Source organism: Quercus lobata, chromosome 4 (assembly GCF_001633185.2).
Source record: "Quercus lobata isolate SW786 chromosome 4, ValleyOak3.0 Primary Assembly, whole genome shotgun sequence".
NCBI lineage: Eukaryota > Viridiplantae > Streptophyta > Magnoliopsida > Fagales > Fagaceae > Quercus > Quercus lobata.
The window spans coordinates 14,428,082-14,445,645 of record NC_044907.1 but is presented as its reverse complement, the minus strand read 5'-3'; the positions used below and the strand labels follow the sequence as shown (position 1 = coordinate 14,445,645).

General features: G+C 35.5%; 1 protein-coding gene across 14 annotated transcripts; it reads left to right on the top strand.

The window, feature by feature from the left end:
• Positions 1–3,235: 3,235 nt before the first annotated feature.
• Positions 3,236–16,401, top strand: LOC115986429 (putative disease resistance RPP13-like protein 1). Of its 14 annotated transcripts, none has more exons than XM_031109434.1 (16): positions 3,236–7,204; positions 7,670–7,938; positions 8,031–8,142; positions 8,353–8,516; positions 8,640–8,747; positions 8,971–9,172; positions 9,502–10,393; positions 10,467–10,569; positions 10,677–10,800; positions 11,568–11,741; positions 12,025–12,146; positions 14,032–14,275; positions 14,368–14,479; positions 14,690–15,082; positions 15,306–15,509; positions 15,796–16,355. In XM_031109434.1, the coding sequence occupies exon 1, from the start codon at positions 3,444–3,446 to the stop codon at positions 6,585–6,587; it is 3,144 nt and encodes a 1,047-aa protein (XP_030965294.1). In that variant the 5' UTR covers positions 3,236–3,443; the 3' UTR covers positions 6,588–7,204; positions 7,670–7,938; positions 8,031–8,142; positions 8,353–8,516; positions 8,640–8,747; positions 8,971–9,172; positions 9,502–10,393; positions 10,467–10,569; positions 10,677–10,800; positions 11,568–11,741; positions 12,025–12,146; positions 14,032–14,275; positions 14,368–14,479; positions 14,690–15,082; positions 15,306–15,509; positions 15,796–16,355. The 14 variants fall into 14 exon arrangements, with proteins under 14 accessions (XP_030965294.1, XP_030965306.1, XP_030965303.1 ...); XM_031109446.1 differs by having other exon boundaries at positions 9,502–10,569; positions 14,690–14,853; positions 14,997–15,082; XM_031109443.1 differs by having other exon boundaries at positions 9,502–10,569; positions 14,690–14,853; positions 14,981–15,082.
• Positions 16,402–17,564: the final 1,163 nt, after the last annotated feature.

Here is a 17,564-nt window from a genome sequence, read left to right as displayed (position 1 = left end):
GAAAAGCAATACTAATAAATATACATATTTATTTTGCTTTAATTCATTCTCTTATAAGCCCCCAATTCCCAAACAAATTAGAAAAATTAAATCATATTTGGGGATGTGCATCCAACTCACTAATCCAAAAAACCGACTTAAACCAACACGACCTGATGCTTTTGGTTGGTTTTTTGGGTGTTGGGTTGGGTTGAAACTTTTTATTAGCTTTGGGTTGGGTCAAGTTCGGGTAAATATATTTTTTAACCAATCTGACCCAACCCAACTTGATATATAAGTTTATTTTATAACATTTATTTTTATTTTTAGTTTGATTTAATTGGTATTTTGAGAAAAAGCGTTTTTGGTAAGTTTGAAAATTTAGAATATGATTTAGGCATATTATGTGAATTCTAATAATTTATCAAAAAATGTGTTTTAAATAGTTGATAAAAACTTATGGTTTTTTTTTTTTTTTAATTTTTTTAATTTTTTTTAAATTTTTATTTATTTTACAAGTTATGAAATATTTAAGTTCAAGCAACCCAACCTCCTACACACATGATGGGTTGGGTGGGGTTGGATTGGGTTGAAAATTTCTCAACCTGACGTATCGAATTAGATTAAAAAAAAATCCTCTAATCCGATCTATACATACTTCTATCCATATTTCATTTTCTTTCCTATGTATATGTTAAAAAGAGAATAGATAGAATATTTATTGTGGGGGCCAGTTAGTTAGAAGGTACTATTAAAACTATACGAATTGGGTCTATGGTTCAATCCGAGGATATTAACTAATAAAAGGATGGTCAAATAAGGTTATAATGGAAATGGTATAAGAAAAAGGAATAAGGATTGTATATGATAGTCCAAAATACGTCCGAGGAGAAAACTTATTTCGGAAACAAAGATCCGGGGACAATAAGAATGTCTTATCATTCTGGACATCCTTCAATGTTGCATCACGATTGGAAGTCAGACATTGGATAAGAGATGAGTAAAGGGAGGCAACAAATATCTTCAAAAGCTGCTACCTTCACATTAAATGCATCCTAACTAACTCTCTGACCGCATTAATGTGGAGGTGATACCTGAACAGTGGTTAAGCAACCTTACAGCTGCTAGTTGAAGGTTCTGAGAGGTGTTGCATGGGACAAGAAGGAGTTCCTAGAAACTAACCCACACGTGTATGGTAGGGATGATACCAAAGTTATAGTATATAGCATGAAGAAGTGGTCCAAAGGAGGGGAGGAAAAAAAATTAAGAAATCTTTGTAATAATCCTTTGAACTCTTGTAACATTGATCATCAACTGGATATTCAAAAGCTGCTACCTTCACATTAAATGCATCATAGCTAACTCTCTGGCCGCATTAATGTGGATGTGATACCTGAACAGTGGTTAAGCAACCTTACAGCTGCTAGTTGAAGGTTCTGAGAGGTGTTGCATGGGACAAGAAAGAGTTCCTAGAAACTAACCTACACGTGTATGGTAGGGATGATACCAAAATTATAGTATATAGCATGAAGAAGTGGCCCAAAGGAGGGGAGGAAAAAAAATTAAGAAATCTTTGTAATAATCCTTTGAACTCTTGTAACATTGATCATCAACTGGATATTATAATATAGCTCCTTGGACCGTGCTGAGGACAAATTTTCTCATTTCACTTGTGTTTGATTCTCTTAAATAAACAACTGTTATTGTCTTTCTTACCAAATAGAACTAGTTCTTATACCCACACTCTACAAATTCATTGTTTCGGCTTATTGAGCTAAAATCCAATCCTATATTGGGTCCAATCCAAATTCTGTCCTTACATTCATTATATTTCATTCTTTTTCTTTCCTTCATTCCAAACATTCCAAGTTGAAAACTTGACAATGAATTGAAGTTTAAATTTCATAACCTTCAAATGAGCATTGAGTTGGTTGGAATTTGTCATAATTAAAAAAAAAAAAAACATTTTGATTAAATTTAAAAAGAAAAAGAAAAAAGAAAAAGAAAAAAGAGAGTGAGAGAAGAAAAGGAGCACCTAGTTCTCTCATGTATTTCCTCTATCATACATACACTTGTGCCTGAATTTTCTTAAGCACACTCAACAAAGATGTCAAAGACATCATGTTAATCAAGGGGTAATTTGCAGGCTAGCATAATATTGGGAGACAATATCGTTAGTTAGCATGTGTTAAAAAAGATTTAGTAAAGTAGACAATAATGTCATTTATTGTGATTTTTCATCAATAATCTCATATTCAATTTTGTTCACGCTCCCCAAACAATTTTGATGATATATATATATATATCTCTAAAGTGAATAGTTATTTCCAAAAAAAGAAGAAAGAAGACTATAGGTATACTTCTATTGTGTGCGTGGTTTCTCTCGTTATTGAAATAGTTATGCTTGTCATCTTGTGTGAAAGCGGAGCCTTGGGTGAAGGGTACTGTTTTAGCAATACACTTAAACCTTTGCCCCTTAAGGCTTGGGTTCTAGTGGCAGACTCTTCTTAGGCCTAGATACAACGTACGTGGAATCCATAATGGGTGATATATATACACACACAAGGAAAAATAAAAAATAAAAAATCTGTATATGGAAATAAAGAAATAAATGTAACAAGTAATATATGTTTGATTAATGGTGCATTTTTATAAGCTATTAGAAAACTGTATTTTGAATTTAAAATTAGTATTTATAAAAAAAAATTATGAGGAGTTGTGGTTGTAAAATAAAGTTTGAGTTTTAAAAATGCTCTTTTAATCTCCAAAAACATCTAACTAAACAGACCCCAAATAGAACATTCACAATAGAACTTAACAACTTCTCTGGTGAAAAAAAATATTGTTACCTTAGATATGATTATGGATTTAAAAAAAAAAATTTTTAATTATGCTTAAATACACTTAGTTTGTTTTGTAAATTTCAGCTAAAATGAAAAATTCTTTTAGCATAAATAATTTGTTAAAGATGGTTAATTATAATATATTAACTTGCATAAGTTGCAAAGAACAAAATCTAATTAGTAATCCGTTACAAATTAATTACATATTCTGCACAACACCATACCTCTAATATATTGGCTAATAACGTTTTTAAAATTTTCGTATTTTCAACTGAGATATTTGGGGTTATGGAACTCTGGAATTATTATTTAAAAACAAGTAGAAGTTCTTGGAGTTAGAACATAGGATTTTACTTCAGTATAGATTATATTATTCAATCTGTGCACCAATCATGCACATTGGTCATGTCACCATCTGTCAACTTTGTTGATCATTCACGCCAATTCAACCAGGGTGGCTAGAGATTGTCCCCATGTGCGACCATACCAAAACTTAGAGAAAGAACCTGCACCTTATCTTCTACTTTATTTCTTGCAAGAAGTGCACACCCTTTTTACAAATCGACTCTCACTGAATCTTATCATCTTATCACTTCTCTTTACTTCTTCCTTTTCATCACTATGGCTGAAGCTTTGGTGGGTGGAGCGGTTCTCTCTGCATTCCTTCAGGTGGCGTTTGACAGAGTGGCTTCTCTTGAGGTCCTAGACTTTCTCAAGGGAAGGAAACACATTGATGGAATGGTGCAAAAGCTGAAGATAGAGCTGATGTCTGCTGATGCAGTGCTCATTGATGCAGAGGAGAAGCAAATTACAAACCCTGCTGTGAAAGAGTGGCTTGACGAGCTTAAAGATGCTGTTTATGTTGCGGATGACCTCCTGGATGAGATTGCCTATGAAGCTTTGAGATGCAAGTTAGAAGCTGAATCCACTAGTAAGGTAAGGGGCTTGATCTCTACTTTTGTTAGTTCATTTGACAAAAGCATACAATCAGAGCTGAAAAATATTCTAGACCGATTAGAATCTATTTCAAAACAAAAGGATGTTCTTCGTTTAGAAAAAGTTGCTGCGGTTGGAATACCTTCACGACCATTGACAACTTCTTGTCCGGAAGAATATGGTGTCTTTGGCAGAGACAAAGATAAGGAGGCTATATTTATGAAGTTTCAATCAAGTGATGCAAGTGATAATGGTATATGTGTTGTTCCCATAGTAGGTCTGGGTGGGGTTGGTAAAACAACTCTTGCTCGATTTATATACAATGACAAAAGAGTAACGGATAGTTTTGATCACAAAGCTTGGGTTTGCGTTTCAGAAAACTTTGATTGTTTTAGGATATTAAAAACTATTTTGGAGGATGCCACTTTGTCTATGTGTGATATTCAAAACATGAATTTGCTGCAAATTAAAATTAGAGAGACATTCAAAGACAAGAAAATTTTCCTGGTTTTAGATGATGTTTGGAATGAAAATTATGATGATTGGATTGAGTTACTTAAAGTTTTTAAATGTGGGGCACAGGAAATTAAGATCATTGTTACGACACGAATTGAAAAAGTTGCATCAAATGTACGCACAGATCTAGCTTATCTTCTAAATCAATTGTCAAATGAAGAATGCTGGTTGTTATTTGAAAAACATGCATTTAGAAATGGAAGCTCTGGTGAATTTCCATTACTAAGGGAAATCGGAAAGCAAATTGTCCAAAAGTGTGGAGGCTTGCCTTTAGCTGCAAAAACACTTGGGGGATTGCTGCGTTTTGAAGAAGATCTAAGACAATGGACAAAGATTTTGAAGAGTGATATATGGGATTTACCAAAAGGAAATAATAGTATCCTTCCAGCTCTAAGATTGAGCTACCACTATCTCCCATCACATTTGAAGCGTTGCTTTTCTTATTGCTCAATTCTTCCAAAGGATTATGAATTTAAAAAGAAGGAGTTGGTCAAATTGTGGATGGCGGAAGATTTATTGCAGCAATCAAAAGGAAATAAAAGGATGGAAGAAATAGGTGAAGAATACTTTGATGATTTGGTATCTAGATTACTTTTTCAACGATCAAGTAACAACGAATCATGTTTCATGATGCATGACTTGGTCAATGACTTGGCAAAATTTATATTTGGAGAATTTTGTTTCAAGCTGGAGATTGATGATTCTGGTGTAATCACAAGAAAGACTCGTCATTTTTCATATGTTAGAACTGAATTTGATGCCTTTAAGAAATTTAACATGTCCTACGAAGCCAAGGGTTTGCGAACCTTCCTTGGATTTGATTTGTCACTGCCTGAGTGGACGCGGAATAGCATATCAGCAATGATGATAGATGATTTGTTGTTGACATTTAAGTGCTTAAGAGTGCTATCATTTTCTACCTATAGAAACATGAAGGAATTACCTAAATCAGTTGGTAATTTGAAACATCTACGTTATTTAAATCTTAGTTACACTTCAATTGAACGGTTACCAAATTCTCTATGTACTTTGTATTATTTACAAACCTTGTTATTGTCGGAATGTGAGTACCTTACCAAGCTGCCAACCAAGATGTGGAGATTAGTCAACTTGCGGCACCTAGATATAGTTAAAACAAAATTGGAAGAGATGCCATTGCATATGGGTAAATTAAGAAATCTCCAGAGTTTAACTACTTTTATTGTGAGCAAACATAATAGGTCTAATATTAAAGAGTTGGGGGAACTTCTACATCTTTCTGGAGCATTGTCTATATTAAATTTGCAAAATGTTCAACATGCTAGAGATGCAATGGAGGTTAATTTGAAGGATAAGCAACACCTATATGAGTTGGTGCTTGAATGGGGTCATGACAAGGACAGTTCAGAAAATGAAATAAATGTGCTTGAACATTTGTGTCCTCATTCAAAACTCGAATCTCTCACCATTGAAAATTATGGGGGTACAGGATTTCCAAAATGGTTACAAGATTGTTCATTCTCTAATATGGTGTACATACGGCTTGCCAATTGTAAGTATTGCTACTCCTGGCCTCCACTTGGGGATCTGCCTAACCTCAAGAAACTCTTTGTTGAAGGTTTTCATGTGGTATCACATGTGGATCGTGAGTTCTACGGGGGTGGTTCTTCTGCAGTTAAGCCATTTAGATCGCTTGAAATATTGAGCTTTAAAGACATGCCAGAGTGGCAGGAATGGTTTTTATTTGAAGGCAAAGATGAAGATGAAGGTGGTGTTTTCTATAATCTCCAAAAGCTTTGCATAATTAAATGTCCTAAACTAAGCAGAGGTCTGCCCAACCACCTTCCTGCTTTAATGGCACTTCAAATTGAAGACTGTCCGCAGCTTGTTGCTTCACTTCCTAGATCTCCGAATCTCAGTAAATTGCAGTTAAGTAATTGTGATGAGTTACTATTGAAGGAATTACCACCTAGGCTATTACAGCTTGAAGTTGGAGAAGGACGTATCCTACAATCCTTTGTAGAGCTTATGATGTCTATCCCAGGAGGTGGTCTACCCACTACATTAAAAACACTTTCAGTTCAAGGAACATTTCTGTTGCCAAGGAGGCATTACTATCCATCACTTGAAGAATTGGCAATTGAAGGTGGTTTTGATTCACTCTGGTGTTTTCCATTGGAGTTCTACCCAAAGCTCAAATCTCTTCTTGTGTCTGATAGTGAAAGTCTTGAATCTCTTTCGGTATCAGAGGGATCTCACCGGGATCTTATTTCTCTCACTTCTTTGAGAATCTTTAGTTGCCCAAATTTTGTGTCCTTTCCTAATGGAGGATAGTGCGCCCCAAATTTGACAGAGATTTGTATCTTCAGTTGTGAAAAGTTGAAGTCACTACCTGAAGGGATGTGCACCCTTCTCCCATCTCTTGAGTCTTTGGAATTGTTTAAATGTCCAGAACTAGAATCATTTCCCAAGGGCGGTTTGCCCTCCAATTTAGTTACCCTTGACATTGCCAAATGTCACAAACTCTTTTCCCGTCGCATGGAGTGGGGTTTGCAAGGTCTTCACACCCTCAAACAATTCAAAATTTGGAATGGAATTGAAAATGTGGAGTCCTTTCCGGACGAGGCATTGCTGCCTTCCACCCTTACCGAATTTACCATTGGAGGGTTTCCAAATCTGAAATCACTCAACTCTAAGGGATTTCAACACCTCACCTCTCTTCAACGCTTGGAGATTCAATCTTGCTATGGCCTCCGGTACTTAACAGAAGAGCGCTTGCCTGCTTCTCTTTCTTTCCTAATTCTCAGACAATGCCCTCTTCTAAAACAACGGTGTCAAAGAGATAAAGGGAAAGATTGGCCTAAAATTTCACACATCCCTTTCATACAGATTGAAGATGAAGTTATAACATGAGCTACGAGCTATGAGTTGACAAGCACTTCCGTGCAAAGGTGAGTACTTGTTTTGCACTAATACCATCTGCTTATTGCTCAATTTTGAGTTAAAATCATTGCCTGAAATCATCAAAAACTCATTTTCAAAGAAATTGGTTTTCATGGCATGTTTGATTTGGATAGCGTGATTATAAATGAATGTGGCAAATTTCTTAAATTAACTTGTATTGTTTGCAAGAAGCTTGAAAATTTGATCATAAAACCAATAAAAGTATAAATAAAAAAAGGTGTTTGGACTGCATCTGGACAAAATTCACTTTCTCAAAAAATATCTCCTGAACATCCACTACAAAATTTACGCTTAGTAAATAAATTCACGTTCTAGTACTAGCTATACTTTTTCTCTTTGCAAAAAGGAAAAAAAAGAAAAAAAAGAGAAGCTTCAAATAATGGTGTGGTAACATAAACTTTTATAAACTAGTTTATTTTCTATGTGGGATTTCAATGCATATAAATTTGCAGTGTCACTTTCTGACAAGTGCCTCACACATGCACCCAGCATTGATTTTGTGCTACCAAGTGCCGCTGATCCTCTTGCATTTTATAAACTATGAAATTTCTATTTATGTTTCAAGCAGCTGTAAAACATCTTCTTTCTTTATCAAAGAGTCCCTTGCTCTCACTTTTTCTGGAGTGCTCTTTCTTCATTATCCAAGATCCATACACCAATTTCAAGTTTGGACTTTTGAAGTCATGGACAAAGACTTTTGAGTAAATTACTAATCTCAGTGGTAAGTTTTTCCAGCATTCTTCTTTTGGTGACTAACAAAGTCTGGAATAGCTTTATGTGATATTGGCAATTGACTTGAGCATAATATGACAGGCTATTTAATCTACGGTATACATTGGGGCAATTTGAAGCTATTTCTGCTTCAATATCTTCAAATAGCAGCTAATTCTTTTATGCAAGGGAATCTTTGGGATGAATGATGCTGGTCAGTATTCCATAGTGCCCCATGTTATTTATTTAAATTTTTTGAGAGGAAAGTAAAATGATTTACAAGGGAGGAACCTGAATACAGATTAGGATTCACTTTAATTTGTCAGCAGTTTAAAACATAACCCTGACATTTATTTGGTGCAATATCAGTGCCTATTGCTCCTCTTGCATCAGTCACGCTCCTAAATTTCTTATACATTTCCAGGTCACTTAAAAAAAATTTTTATCTTGAGGATTTTTGATTTTTTGAATCCTCTGCTCACATTCCAACTGGAGGGAACTGCAGCATTATTCAGCACCTTCATTTCGTGTCCAAGCTCCCGGTGGTACAACAAGACAAAGGAAGATCGAGGGAATGGCAAGTCTCTGGTAGTTTCATTTTTTCCCCCCTTAAGCTGAAGTATTCATTTCTAACAGATTGATTCTTTTAACAATTTAGACTATAAAGTGCAATTGAGAAATATGGCTGCCTGTTTAATCCGTACTTAACAGTGGCAGATGGAACCTAGTGCAGACTTGTTGCTACCATTATCACATTTTTGAGATTGAAAATCACTTCTCACTCTTAGTGAGAGATGTTCTTTTGATTGTACAATGCAGGTAAGCTTTACACTGCTTCGATTCTTATCTTTTACCTTTGCTTTTCTGAAAAGAGGAAACCAGACATTACATATTATACAAATTGGAAATGGAATAAAAATAGTAAAATGTTCTCATGGACAGTAAAAAATGGTATTGAAATCATTAGAAGTAATCGGTGTTGAATGTTCGTTCATTTAAACCAAGCCTTTCTCTGTTTAATTATCTAAATGGCACATTGCAGACGTAACAGACATCATATGATCGTGGAAGACATCCCCTGTTGGTATATGTAATCATGAAGAAATCAACTAATGGAGTCTTTTCTGCTGGCGGTCCGTGCTTGGAATTCTTACCTCGTTTGTTGTCTCTAATGGAAACTATGTGGGCTTGCAAGTCTTGGAGCACAACAAATTCATACTGGATGGATCATGCAATTAAAGGAGGTAAGCTCATCTCATTACGACCAATTTGTCATTATTTTCAGATTACAGAAGCATTCTTGAACACATCCTTTGTTACTAAAAAATTTCTTCATCACTTCTACAAACTACTTCTGGAATCTTTTGGTGCTTGATACAGCCAAGTTATGTGCCTTTTTTTTGCAGTAATTTGTTTTGTTTATGTTATTTTCATTCATGTTCATGACCTTGGTTGATATGACCAAACAACCATCATGCATGCTGTTATGAAAACATATTTGCTATTCTACCACAATGGCAAGGACATTTTTGTATTCCATAAGCACCTGTTTAAATCGAGTTTACATAATCAGATTAACAAGCAACCTCTCTATGAGCTTTGGGAATTGATGGTGGAGAGCAAGAAATAAGTCTTCTCCAGAATTTTGGTTCTTTCTTCTCTTCCACACTCCTGAGTGCTCAAAAGGCTCAGCAAATCACTGATCTCGTTGTCCTTGCAGTCCTCACCAGAAGGGGCTGTCCAACTCCGTTCTTGCTAACAAGGATTCTAACACTATGCCGAGATAGTGGAGCCAGAGGCGAAGAGGGGAAAACTGTCCCAAGATAGCTCAGGTGCTCGTTCCATGAAAGATTGTCATTCTTGAGGCTGTCATGTCACCACCTGCAATTACCAGTACATGTTTTCAAACCAGAGGGTGTTCAGTGGTTGATAGTGTTGTTCAATTGATTTGTGCTTTGTGTATAAAATCTGGACCTCCAATCATGAATGATATTTAAATCTTAATTGTTCTTCAGATTTTCAGGCACAATATGTGCAACATGTTGAGGCTTCCAACAATTTCTTCCTAAAAATTACTTGATATCATCCTATTGATGAATTCAGTAATTATAGGTTTGGTTTTAAGATCTAGAGTGGTTTCTTCCAATCAACTTTGACCTTCTGCAATAAAAAATTCCAAACATGTCTGTCCTGCCAGCTTGTTCTGTTTACTTCATATCAAGTTTGGACCTCCATGTGTGCATTAGTACAATGATAAGCAAAGGAGAGATTGGTTCCACATAGCTCCAATGTTCAGATTCTAGATTTGGTTGGCAACAGATTGCTTAGGATTAAAAAAAAAAAAAGGTTATGGCATTATAAATTGAGTGAGGGTATTTTTGTAATCCCATCCCCAAGATATTTCTAATTAGTGGCTCCCCGAAAAAGAGACCATTTCGGGTGTTTGTAGCAGAGGGAGCTCCAAGGTTTGTGCAACTGCATATTATTTTTTAGGTGGTGTAATTTTCCTCTCTCTAATGCCATTTATTTTAAAATTAGGTATCAGGGACATCTTCTTGCAAAAGATTTGGTCACAAGAGGTTTACAAACTACACTAACTACTGATTCTGCAGTTTTTGCCATGATTTCCTGTGTGAACATGGTAAATTGATGGCCTTAAGCCTTTTTTTTCCTTCTATTTGTTTTTTTCCTCAATTGGATCAGCATTTCCTGGACTGATTTTTGGCTTCAATGTTGTAATTCCTAAAGGTTATACTTGGAGCACATGCTGTCATGGCCAATGGTGGGGTTATAGCACCTGTTGGGTTGAATATGGTTGCAGTTGCAGCTCAAAGGCATGCTGTCCCTTTTGTTGTACTTGCTGCTAGTCAAGGTCATTTGGTACCTTCTGGTACATTCCTAAATTTCTTTTGATAAGTAAACCAAGTCTCTTCTTGTACATTCCTAAATTTCTTGCTCTCTTCTTAGTTCTTATGCTTTGAAGTGATTAAAATTCTTTGCTTTACAGCAGCTTTAATCTATGAAATGACTAAAATTCTTTGCTGCATGGAGTCTTAATGATTCCAAAACAAGGACCATTTGAAATTAACCCAAATTTCCTCTTTCGGGTTAATATGCACTTCGCTAATCAACCTGAAGGTGTGAAGTAATCAGTGATACATTCTTCTGAAATCAACACCTTTTTTTTTGGATAAATCAAATCAACTCATTTTTAGTTGCCTATTAGTTTAAGTAACCGATTTTATTTGGAATATCTGACGTCCATAGAGAGTATTCTAAGCTGTTCAACTTTGTTTTGCATTTCTGGGTCAAAGCAGGGATCAGATTTTGTGCGTTGTGAATAAACAAAATTAGCAATAACTGAAATCTAAGTGGCCTAAGAATTTTTTATGTAATGCAATGGAAATAGCCACAAATTTGCAATTACTTTAGCTAAAATTTATTTTGATGGAGTTAATGAATAGTGAATACTGAAATGCATGTTTTGCTCTAGTTCCTGGCATGTTGATTACTAGCAAGTGGAAATGTTTAAGTTTTGTATCTCATTTCATAAAATTTTGAAATTATTGGTTTTTTTTTTTTTTGGTTCCAATTATTGCTGTTGTACCTTCATGAAGTGCTGTTTCATCTACATTACAGTTGTGCCCTCTGTATCCACACAATCCTGAGGTCTTACTGAATGAGCTGAGATTTTGGAGAATTCTCAGATTGCATGGATTTTGGAACTGGCACTGCTTCCCCTCTTCTTCATGTGGTCAATCCAACATTTGATTATGTGCCACCAAAGCCCGTTAGTCTTTTTATTACTGACACGTAAGTTCAACAAAATCTTTTGTAAATTTCAAGAAAGAAAAGATTTACCTGGGTTCCAAAATTATATATATTCTGGAGCTCATTTAAAAAACCTTTCCTGTGCCCCATTATGGAATTGTTGCTATCCTGTACTTGTTCTTGTCTGGATGCAAACTTTTTGCTCACTTTTGTATGCTTTTAGTCTGGTTTTGAAAATTTTGAATACTTTCATACCGATCTTGATATTTCAAATTCCTTTATCCTGTAACTGTTACAAGTAAATTACTCTTTACTTCCTTCACAGAGGGGGGCACAATCCATCATACGTGTATCAGCTGATTGCTGATTATTACTCTGCTGATGATTTGGTGGTGCAACGAAGATCTCCTACAGCAAGTTGAGTTTAGCTTTTTGGACATTTGTTGGGTAAGTTTTAAATTTTATAGTCTACTTTTTTTAATGGTTGTGCCTATATTCAAGTGTGTAATTGTATGTTTAACACATATTTCATTGGTGAAGCTAAAGCGTAACTTTTGAAATTGAAAATGTCAGTGCAAGAAAAAGATGTATGTAAATCTGTTCTATTTAGCACTTACACATATAGCAATTGAATCAAGTGGCTGGTATAACTTAAAGGAGCACGCGTGTAGTGTACCCATCATGGAATGGTACCTTATTGTATTCTATACTGAGTTTACTGGAGGCAGTAAAATAGATGCTTATACATATATAAAATCATCTTCCAATCTCTGTTGCATTATTGAGCTTATAAAGCTGCTGCTTACAAGTAAGAGATGTGCCCTGAGGACCTATTTTGAAGGAGGCTATGCTGAGTGCTGACTTTACATCAAATTGACAAAAAAACTTTAGGTTGCTGAACATTAGAAAATGATATTGAATAAATTGGACAGTTCCATCTGTTCTGGTTTGAGATGGATGTTGTTTCTGGTGATTTCCCTGTCTTTGTGGTAAATCAGAGATCCTCTGTTTTTATGGAATAGGCCTGCAACTGAGCTACTTGCTCAATGCTTGGGTTCAAATCCCGCTACATTCATATTTTGTTGAGGTTGTTCCTACCTTTGTAAGGTAAATCCTTTTCATGGATGGCTTCTGGGGGTTGTAGGTAGAGTCCTCCTCCCCTCCGAAACAAACCTTTGGGAAGTTTACATTTTAAACCCTATAATTAGGGTGATTAACAAATAAAAGCCCATTTCAAAAAGTAACAAATTATATCTTATAGTTTCAATAGTAAAATTAAACAATGAGATTTCAGAAAGTAACAATTTAAACTCTCAGTCAATATTAAATCCCAAGCACAATGTTGTGAGGCTTAAATGGGGTTAAAGTTTAATTTAGTTACCCTTGACATTACTGAATGTGACAAACTCTTTTCCTGTCGCATGGAGTGGGGTTTGCAAGGTCTTCACTCCCTCAAACAATTCAAAATTTGGATTGGAAACGAAAAAGTGGAGTCCTTTCCGAACGAGGCATTGCTGCCTCCCACCCTTACCGAATTTGCCATTCAATGGTTTTCAAATCTGAAATGACTCAACTCTAAGGGATTTCAACACCTCACCTCTCTTCAATGCTTGGAGATTTGGTGTTGCTATGGCCTCTGGTACTTAACAGAAGAGTGCTTGCCTGCTTTTCTTTCTTCTCTAATTCTCAGACAATGCCCTCTTCTAAAACAATGGTGTCAAAGAGATAAAGGGAAAGATTGGCCTAAAATTTCACACATCCCTTTCATACAGATTGGAAATGAAGTTATAACATGAGCTACAAGCTATGAGTTGACAAGCACTTCCGTGCAAAGGTGAGTGCTTGTTTTGCACTAATACCATCTGCTTATTGCTCAATTTTGAGTTAAAATCATTGCCTGAAATCATCAAAAGCTCCTTTTCAAAGAAATTGGTTCTCATGGCACGTTTGATTTGGTTAGCGTGAATATAAACAAATGTGGTAAATTTCTTAGATTAACTTGTATTGTTTGCAAGAAGATTGAATATTTGCTCATAAAACCAATAAAAAAAAAGTGTTTGGACTGCATCTGGGCAAAATTCACTTTCTCAAAAAATATCTCCTGAACATCCACTACAAAATTTACTCTTGGTAAAGAAATTCACTTTCTAGTGCTAACTATACTTATTCTTTTTGCAAAAAAAAAGAAAAAAAAAAAGAAAAGAAAAAAAGAAAAAGAAAAAAAAAGAGAAGGTTCAAATAATGGTGTGGTAGCATAAACTTTTATAAACTAGTTTATTTTCTATGTGGGATTTCAATGCATATAATCATTTCCTTTCCTATTCTTTTGCAGTGTCACTTTCAGAAAAGTGCCTCACACATGCACCCAGCATTGATTTTGTGCTACCAAGTGCCGCTGATCCTCTTGCATTGTATAAACTATGAAATTTCTAGAGTTTCAAGCATCTGTAAAACATCTTCTTTCTTTATCAAGGAGTCCCTTGCTCTCACTTTTTCTGGAGTGCTTTTTCTTCATTATCCAAGATCCATACACCAATTTCAAGTTTGGACTTTTGAGTAAATTACTAATCTCAGTGGTAAGTTTTTTCAGCATTCTTCTTTTGATGACTAGCAAAGTCTAGAGTAGCTTTATGTGATATTGGCAATTGACTTGAGCACAATATGACAGGCTATTTAATCTACGGTATACATTGGGGCAATTTGAAGCTATTTCTGCTTCAATACCTTCAAATAGCAGCTAATTCTTTTATACAAGGGAATCTTTGGGATGAATGATGCTGGTCAGTATTCCATAGTGCCCCATGTTATTTATTTAAATTTTTGGAGAGGAAAGTAAAATGATTTACAAGAGAGGAACCTGAATACAGATTAGGATTCACTTTAGTTTGTCAGCAGTTTAAAACACAAGCCTGACATTTATTTGGTGCAATATCAGTGCCTATTGTTCCTCTTGCATCAGTCACACTCCTAAATTTCTTATACATTTCTAGGTCACCAAAAAAAACTTATTATCTTGAGGATTTTTGTTTATTTGAATCCTCTGCCCACATTCCAACTGGAGGGATCTGCAGCATTATTCAGCACCTTCATTTTGAGTCCAAACTCCTGGTGCTACAACAAGACAAAGGAAGATTGAGGGAATGGCAAGTCTCTGGTAGTTTCATTTTTCCCCCCTTAAGCTTAAGTATTCATTTCTAACAGATTGATTCTTTTAACAATTTAGACTATAAAGTGCAATTGAGAAGTATGGCTGCCTGTTTAATGGACTTAACAAGTGGCAGATGGAACCTAGTGCAGACTTGTTGCTACCATTATCAAATTTTTGAGATTGAAAATCACTTCTCAGTCTTAGTGAGAGATGCTCTTTTGATTGTACAATGCAGGTAAGCTTTACACTGCTTCTATTCTTATCTTTTACCTTTGCTTTTCTGAAAAGAGGAAACCAGACATTACTTATTCTACAAATTTGAAATGGAATAAAAGCAGTAAAATGTTCTCATGGACAGTAAAAAATGGTATTGAAATCATTAGAAGTAATTGGTGTTGAATGTTCGTTCATTTAAAGCAAGCCTTTCTCTGTTTAATTATCTAAATGGCACATTCCAGACGTAACAGACACATCACATGTGGGTGGAAGACATCCCCTGTTGGTATATGTAATCATGAAGAAATCAACTAATGGAGTCTTTTCTGCTGGCAGTCCCTGCTTCGAATATTTATCTCGTTTGTTGTCTCTAATGGAAACTATGTGGGCTTGCAAGTCTTGGAGCACAACAAATCCATGCTGGATGGATCATGCAATTAAAGGAGGTAAGCTCATCTCATTACGACCGATTTGTCATTATTTTCGGATTACAGAAGCTATTCTAACCCTTTCTGGAATCTTTTGGTGCTTGATACTGCCAAGTTATGTGCCTTTTTTTTGCAGTATTTTGTTTTGCCTATGTTATTTTCATTCATGATCATGACCTTGGTTGATATGACCAAGCAATCATCATGCATGCTGTTATGAAAACATATTTGCTATTCTATCACAATGGCAAGGACATTTTTTGTATTCCATGAGCACCTGTTTAAATCGAGTTTACATCATCAGATTAACAAGCTGCCTCTCTATGAGCTTTGGGAATTGATGGTGGAGAGCAAGATATAAGTCCTCTCCAGAATTTTGGTTCTTTCTTCTCTTCCACACTCCAGAGTGCTCAAAAGGCTCAGCAAATCACTGATCTCGTTGTCCTTGCAGTCCTCCCCAGAAGGGCTGTCCAATCCGTTCTTGCTAACAAGGATTCTAAATTGTCCTATGCCGAGATAGTGGAGCCAGAGGCAAAGAGGGGAAAACTGTCCCAAGATAGCTCAGGTGCTCGTTCCATGAAAGATTGTCATTCTTGAGGCTGTCATGTCACCACCTGCAATTACCAGTACATGTTTTCAAACCAGAGGGTGTTCAGTGGTTGATAGTGTTGTTCAATTGATTTGTGCTTTGTGTATAAAATCTGGACCTCCAATCATGAATGATATTTTATATCTTAATTGTTTTTCAGATTTCCAAGCACGATATGTGCAACATGCTGAGGCTTCCAATAATTTGTACCTAAAAATTACTTGATATCGTCCTATTGATGAATACAGTAATTATAGGCTTGGTTTTAAGATCTAGGTTGGTTTCTTCCAATCAACTTTGACCTTCTGCAATAAAAAATTCCAAACATGTCTGTCCTGCCGCTTGTTCTATTTACTTCATATCAAGTTTGGACCTCCATGTGTGCATTGGCACAATGATAAGCAAAGGAGAGAACATAGCTCCAATTTTTCAGATTCTAGATTTGGTTGGCAACATATTGCTTAGGCAATGTAACGCCCCAGTCCATTTAATTAAAAAAAAAAAAATGGTTATGGCATTATAAATTGAATGAGGGTATTTTTGTAATCCCTTCCCCCAGATATATCTAATTAGTGGCTCCATTTTCTCACCACAACCTATTGAAGGCTCTGGAGTCTGGACTAATGCAGATGAAGACATGCGCTGCATGCGCATGCCCCTCATGCACTTTACTGCCCAAGCTATTTCCTCATCCTTCTTACATCTTTGTTGAATTAAGCATCTTTTCAGCAGAACTTTCCAGGTACTAGCTGTATAAGCACATTCAACAAATATACGGTCAAAATAAATTTCCCCAATTTCACTTCCAAAAACAGTCATTGCCTCTGGACTATCTATGAAGGACTTACAGCTAACCTTGCCATTTCTAGATGAAACATGCTGATGGCAACAGTGCCTGAAAAATTGACATTATTACTGGATGCTTCTTTCTAAAAAAACAAAAATTCTAAGAATTGGCAAATATATTACTTCCACTAGCAGTGGGCAACGGATTATATTATCCTTTTCTTTTAAGGGTACCATTTGTGTGGAGCACTTCATAATGTATGCAAGTTGTTCGAATCCAAAAGCATCAAATTTAGATTATGCTCAAGCTCATAATGGTTCCACAGATCAAGAGTAAAACTTGATGATGCAATAGAACCCCAGAGTTAACAAAAGAACTTATTTTTCAAGACAATATATCAGTTAACACAACTGAAATAAGGAGAAAGGAGCATACCATACGTGAAAGTGTAATAATATTTCCTCCTATGTTGAGAAGCACAACATTGTCAGTGAGAAAATCATATCTATATGTTAATAGTATATATTATTTACATATAAATTCTTACAAATGCGAATTTCATATTTCAATATGCCACAGCCCATTTTGTATTAAAAAAAAAAAAAATTTGGGTACAATTTTCTTTAAAAAAATTAATATTACTATATATTTTCAAAATTTAACTGTTAGATTATATGTGTTTTACGCTTTTAACGTA